General features: G+C 42.6%; 1 protein-coding gene across 1 annotated transcript in view; it reads left to right on the top strand.

Moving 5' to 3' along the window:
• Positions 1–6,000, top strand: part of focad (focadhesin) — a 44,482-nt gene that overhangs the window by 31,433 nt on the left and 7,049 nt on the right. The window contains exons 26-36 of the mRNA XM_017036400.2: positions 384–622; positions 917–1,006; positions 1,213–1,360; positions 1,456–1,587; positions 3,115–3,237; positions 3,595–3,672; positions 3,778–3,849; positions 4,246–4,348; positions 4,784–4,864; positions 5,011–5,139; positions 5,228–5,343. Coding sequence (XP_016891889.1) covers positions 384–622; positions 917–1,006; positions 1,213–1,360; positions 1,456–1,587; positions 3,115–3,237; positions 3,595–3,672; positions 3,778–3,849; positions 4,246–4,348; positions 4,784–4,864; positions 5,011–5,139; positions 5,228–5,343 — 1,311 coding nt within the window. The remainder of the gene's footprint in view (positions 1–383; positions 623–916; positions 1,007–1,212; positions 1,361–1,455; positions 1,588–3,114; positions 3,238–3,594; positions 3,673–3,777; positions 3,850–4,245; positions 4,349–4,783; positions 4,865–5,010; positions 5,140–5,227; positions 5,344–6,000) is intronic.

Below are 6,000 nucleotides of genomic sequence, written 5' to 3'. Positions count from 1 at the left end.
TTCTGTTTGTATCAGAGTCTGAATGACGTATTATTTTGAAATATGTACAGATTTTTTTTTAAATAAAGTAAATGGATATGACTGGATTTTCTTTGAATGAAGCAAATTAGTTAAAGTTAAAGTACATTTTTTCACACTGTCCCACTGCGGCCTGGTACCAAATGACTTATGGACTGGTACTGGTCCACAGACCAGGGATTGGGGACGTCTGGTCTATACAGTCTTTCATTTACAACCAGTTCTTCAAGGGGAACTGTATTGCTGATGTGGCCCCTGGTGAAAATGAGTTTGACAGCCCTGCCGTAGATGGTCGTAGCAGACTGAAGCAACTTTTTTTTTTCCAAAATGCAAACTGACTAATAAACACCGGACACTTTTTTCAGCGTTCGTACTCCGGTGAGAACACAGCCAGTGCCATCGCTCGCTCCTGTGCCTGCCTGGCTCTGTCTCTGCTGGTGCCGGTGCTGGTGGTGTGGCAGAAAGATGCTGTGGCCCGGGTGGTGTCGGCCCTGCAGGCCGGTCTGCCAGGCTCGCCCAGCGCTGACGACTCTCAGGCCGTCCAGTTCCACTCAGGCCTCGGTCTGGGCATGGTGCTGGCCAGTCTTCATCACCAGCACCTTAGGTTGGTTCATTTTCTAAAATAGTGATCACAAATTTCTGCGTTTTATTTGAACTTGATTATGTTCCTCAAAGTGAAAGAAAACGTGTTTTTGACGAGGTGTTTTCAACCATAATTAAACAAAAACAAATTATTGAAACAGATCTTCTAGTCAATTACTAGACATTTCATGTGACCCCATTGGAAATTCAGGCGAATCCACATGGGGCCGTGACCCCGAGGTTGAGAAACACTGATGTAAACACAGTGTATAACTCATTCCTCACAGCTGTGTGTGTGTCTGTGTGTGTGATCCAGTGAGGTATCTGTGCAGAAGGACACTGAGCTTGTCCTCACTTCTCTGGAGGCTCTGGAAAAATGCTCCTTCAATCCCAACCTGGAATACAAGTTAGTGCTGCCGTCTTTCAAACATTCATTTTTTTAAAATTTTTTATCAAAGAATAATTTCGTTAAATTGTTCTAAACTTTTGTTTTATTCTTTTGTTCTGTCTTTATTCTCCTTCTTGGCCCTTTACTAATCATCTCCTCCTCCTCCTCATTCCTTTTCCTCTTCTCTACTCTGTGTCCGTTTCTTTGTCTCCTCCTCATCTCAGCACTGGCTGTGTGCTGGGTCTGGGTCTGGTGCTGGCAGCCCTGTGCAGCAGCGGACTGAAGGAACAACTGCCCCCGGTCACCCAAACGCTTGACAAACTACTGTCCAACCTGCAAGACAGCAGCGGACAGGGACGGATGCTGCAAGAGGTGAAGGAGTTCCACGTGGTGGTGGTGGTGGTGGAGGAGGAGTTCTCGCGCTCTCTGCGATTAGTGTTCAAGTCCTCCCCTCGTGTCTTCCGCAGGTGTTGGCTTACGCCGTGGCCAGTGTGACTGTGTCGGCCTTCAGTGGAGGCCTCATCGACGCTGCTAAGGCAGAGGAAGCCATGAACACTCTGCCCACCCCGACCGGGGCAACAGGTCAGCACAGGACTGGAGTAAAAACTAGGGACAGCTCAATATAACTTTTTCATATTTGATACCGATATCAATCCGATACCTTCTTTTCTCCTTCGCGGGCTGATGTCGCTAATGCGATAGTGTACCTGTTTATGGCATGTTGAGCAAAGCTAAGTTGAGCATTTGGGCGTAGATATTGGACGGACTATAGTTGGGTTTTTTTTCCGATCCTCAAATTTTGACCAATACTGGATCGATACCAACCCTGAGTATCGTTCCAGCCAGCCTTAGTAAAAAATGTAAAATATCTAATAGTGGACAGAAGTGCCGTTTTATGTCGTCTTTAGAGTCCGTCTTTAAATAACTACTGTTGACTATTTTAGTATAAAGATAATAGGTGTGGACTCGAGTCGCATGACTTGGATTTTTTTTTTTCAATGTCCGATCCTCAAATTTTGACCAGTACTGGATCGATACCAACCCTGAGTATCGTTCAAGCCGGCCTTAGTAAAAAACGTAAAATATCTAATAGTGGACAGAAGTGGACTCGAAAAGCCTCGAAACAGAAACGGCAGGACTTGGGACTTGACTTGACACTTTTCAGTCTTGACTTGGACTCGAGTCAGACTCCAGTCATCAATTTGATGACTTTAGACTCCACTTGACAAAATGTAAAGAGACTTGCCACTTGACTTGGACTTTAACATCAATGACTCACAAGTGACTTCACTTGGACTTGAGCCCTTTGACTCGACATGACTCGATACTTTCCCCAAAACCCAAAGTGATCTGTGTAAATATATTGTTATTTTGTTTGAAAAGCACTAGAAAGGACTCGAAAAACAGAAACGGCAGGACTTGGGACTTGACTTGACACTTTTCAGTCTTGACTTGAGACTTGACTCGGACTTGAGTGCAAAGACTTGAGACTTACTTGTGACTTGCAAAGCAATGACTTGGTCCCACCTTTGGTATTTAAACATATACACACAATGAAATTTGCATTTAACCCTTTATCCTTTTCGGAAGCAGCGGAATTTGGCTCAACACCACAGCCATACAAGGCGGGATTCAAACTTGCGATTGTCTGAGTACCTGGCCGGAAACCCCAAGCAGACATGGGGAGCAATGATCTTCTTGCTGTAAAGCAAGGGTCACCAATTATATTTCTGGATATCTTGGGGGTCAGACTGTAAAAAAATAAGTTTTTTTGTTTTTCTCAGCTGCTTTAATAGTGCAGACCACACAATATTTTGTCTTTGATCCGCGCAATTTTGGAATCCAGTCGCTAGCTAGGAATGGACAGTTCGGTGGGCTGCGGGTGGCCAGTTGATGATCACTGCTTGTCACCTCATTATGTGGCTTTTTTTACTCTTTAGTCTGACTCACAGCCTGGTGAATAAATGAAAACAGCTGTGAAACACATACACCCACTGATATCATTTGTCTTTCTGTTCCACCAATATACAGTTTTTTTTGTTGTTGTCATTTTTAATAACATTGACGTCTTGGTCAATCATGATTAATCGCGATTAATTCACAGCTGGTGTCCCTTGTCTTCCCAGACTCCCGGCTTCTCTCTGTCTCTTGGTCTGATCGTCCATGGTCTGACAGTGTCCGGTCATGGTAAAGCAGAGGACATCCACCCTCGCCTGCTCGCAGCGTGGATCAAGATCCTGCTAGCTGAGGTATGGGAGCAGCAGTACTTGACATGTAGTATCATGTAGTAACATGTAGTATTCCTTTTTTGTTTGAACACCTGAACGTCACATAGGCTATGTAGAGACCTGACATAGCTATAACAACAAATTATTTTAGGGGCACACTGCCACCTACTGTACTAGAGTGTGAAGTGTCATGGTATGACCAGTGATTTTTGGAGACTCCTCAACGCCTTGTTGTGCAGTTCATCTTTTATTTCAACCGATGCAAATTGCCACACATTTGTATCAATAATTAACAAATTCACGATGCGTCTTTACGTCCCTACTGTTAATCTATGAACCACAGAGTCGGTGTCGGGTTCAATTGTCCTTGTGTTACAGGGCTGTCCCACCATGCAGCGACTGGCCGCCGTCAACGGCCTGGTGGCTCTAGTGGGATCTGAGAGTTACCTGATTCAGGTGAAAAGTTCAACACAGACCCATTAATTCATAAAAAAAAAGAAATTGAAGAATCAGAATATTTTTCTTATTGGGAAAGTCAAACTCGTTTGTCTCCTCTTGCAGCTCAAAGGTGAGACGGAGCTTTCCTCCCAGCAGCAGAGCAGACTGAACGAGGTCATCAGAGCCATCACACAAGTGAGTGACAGCAGAGAAATCCTTTTTCAAGGACATGGATCTTATCTATAAATTCTTGAACGATGGAGTGTTGGAGGAGTTGTTGTTGTTGTTGTATTTAATATTGGGGTCCTCGACTTACATTGGAGTTTCATTCATTTCAATAGCACGACATAACTTGATTTTCAGCATAAGTCGGGATTTACAAACTGTACAGAAGTACCTACAGTATCTTACTCACCTACCGTAATATGGTGGTAACATTATAATCCATTAATCATTGTAATGGGTAAACTAAGGCCCGGGGGCCAGATGCGGTCCGTTCATCTTTTTAATCTGGTCCACAGGAGCAGATAGGAACAGATTTTTAACTGCCGTGGGATTTCTTTATAACTGCAAAAAAAATGTTTGACACAGGTCATAACCTTCTCTGGAGCAATTGGCTTGCAGTCCAACAGCGCCTCCTTGGTCGGGCATTTACATTTGGCTCAGATGTCCACCAGTCACAGTCATACAGCAGGTAAAAAAAAAAAAAAAAACTCTCTTCATCTTATGATCAGTATTACAAGTATTAAGGTTATGTTGAGAATGAAAAAATAAAAATTACAAGATTAAAGTTAATTAAATTTAAGAGCGTAAAGTCATAATTTTATGAGAAAAAAGTCATAATTTTATGAGAAAAAAAATTTTTAAATTGCCTTTAATCTGGTATATTTACAATTTTTTCCAACATTGTAACTTTTTTCCCCTAAAATGATTAGTCATTTTTCGTAAGTGTATGACTTTTTTCCTCATGAAACTTTTTTTTTCACAATGTTATGACTTTGTTCTCATAAATGTACGTCTTTGGTCTTGTACGTTTTTATTTTTTTATATCTCTCAACGTGGCCCTAATTTTTCCGTCGTACAATATAAACAACAATGAGCGGCCATATTTAAATGTTTCCTCTCTCAGTTCCTCAGGACTTCAGTTACCTCCCAGAGAAAAGTATCATCAGAGCAGTCGTTGACTTCCTCTCAGAGGCAGGAAAGAAAGGTTTGTGGATCACATGTACAGTATATGAAAAATTACATTTCATACGGTGAGGGTTTTGGATTGGACGCCGCTGTCGGTGTAGCTACAGTAGCCAGAAAAAACTGGGAAAGATATCATTCATAATTACTCATCTTCTCTGTGTCCAGGTCCAGAGGTCTGTCCTCCAGCTATGGTTAAAGCCGCTCTGAACTCGCTGGCCTCAGTTGGATCCAGTTCTCAGTACCCACCTATCAACTGGAATTCTGTTCTCTCTCCGCTAATGAGGCTTAGTTGCAGTAAGAGATGTACAGTAACACAGACTCTCCGTCAGAGAGAAACAAGCACAGTGTTGATGCGTTTTTCTGCTTTTTCTTTTGCTGACAGGAGAAGATGTGCAGCATCAGTGTGTGGTTCTGGCTGCCTGTCAGGCTCAGTCCTCCCAGAGTGCCTCTCTCTTCTTGGGCTCCTGGCTCTCACCGCCACTAGTGCACCGTCTCAGTGTAAGTACTGTTTACATCACTCTATCCCAGGCATGGGCAAACTAAGGCCCGGGGCCCAGATGCGGCCCGTTCAGCTTTTTAATCCGGCCCACCAAACCTTTCCAAATTATATAAATATTTATATTATCATTATACTTCTGCCTTTTCCCTGCAATACCCACGTTTCCCCAATAGATGGTGTAGAAAATGATAAAAGCATTTTAGCATTTTAGCCTTTATGCATGACTTTTCACGTCATTTATCTTAGTTCACACGAAGTCTCCATCTATCTGCTCCTGACCCGGCCTCCCTATCAAATTTTAGGACAATTGTGGCCCGCGAGTCAAAAAGTAAAATAACAAATTTTATTTGAAAGTGCTAGAAATGCTAATTTTTTTCTATGGTTCTGGGAAATAAGCGGTTATCAAACCCAACTTTCTGTTGGAAAAGGGTTAATAGCTATTTTTAAAAATGTTGTTTTTTTTTGTAATTTTGTCTTGGTGTTAATATGATTTTGTGGTGGAAGCAACTAGGTTCTAGTCAACCCGGCGATAAAATTGAGCTTTCTGAAAAACTGCACTGTGACAGTATGGCTTCAGTAGGTGTTAATGATGTATGGCATAAAAGCAGTGGCATACCAAAGTGGGGGTCGCGTACCCTTAAGGGGCCATAGAATTT

Source organism: Cynoglossus semilaevis, chromosome 1, assembly GCF_000523025.1.
Source record: "Cynoglossus semilaevis isolate Cse_v1.0 chromosome 1, Cse_v1.0, whole genome shotgun sequence".
Taxonomy (NCBI): Eukaryota; Metazoa; Chordata; class Actinopteri; order Pleuronectiformes; family Cynoglossidae; genus Cynoglossus; species Cynoglossus semilaevis.
This window is presented reverse-complemented; position numbering and strand designations above follow the sequence as displayed.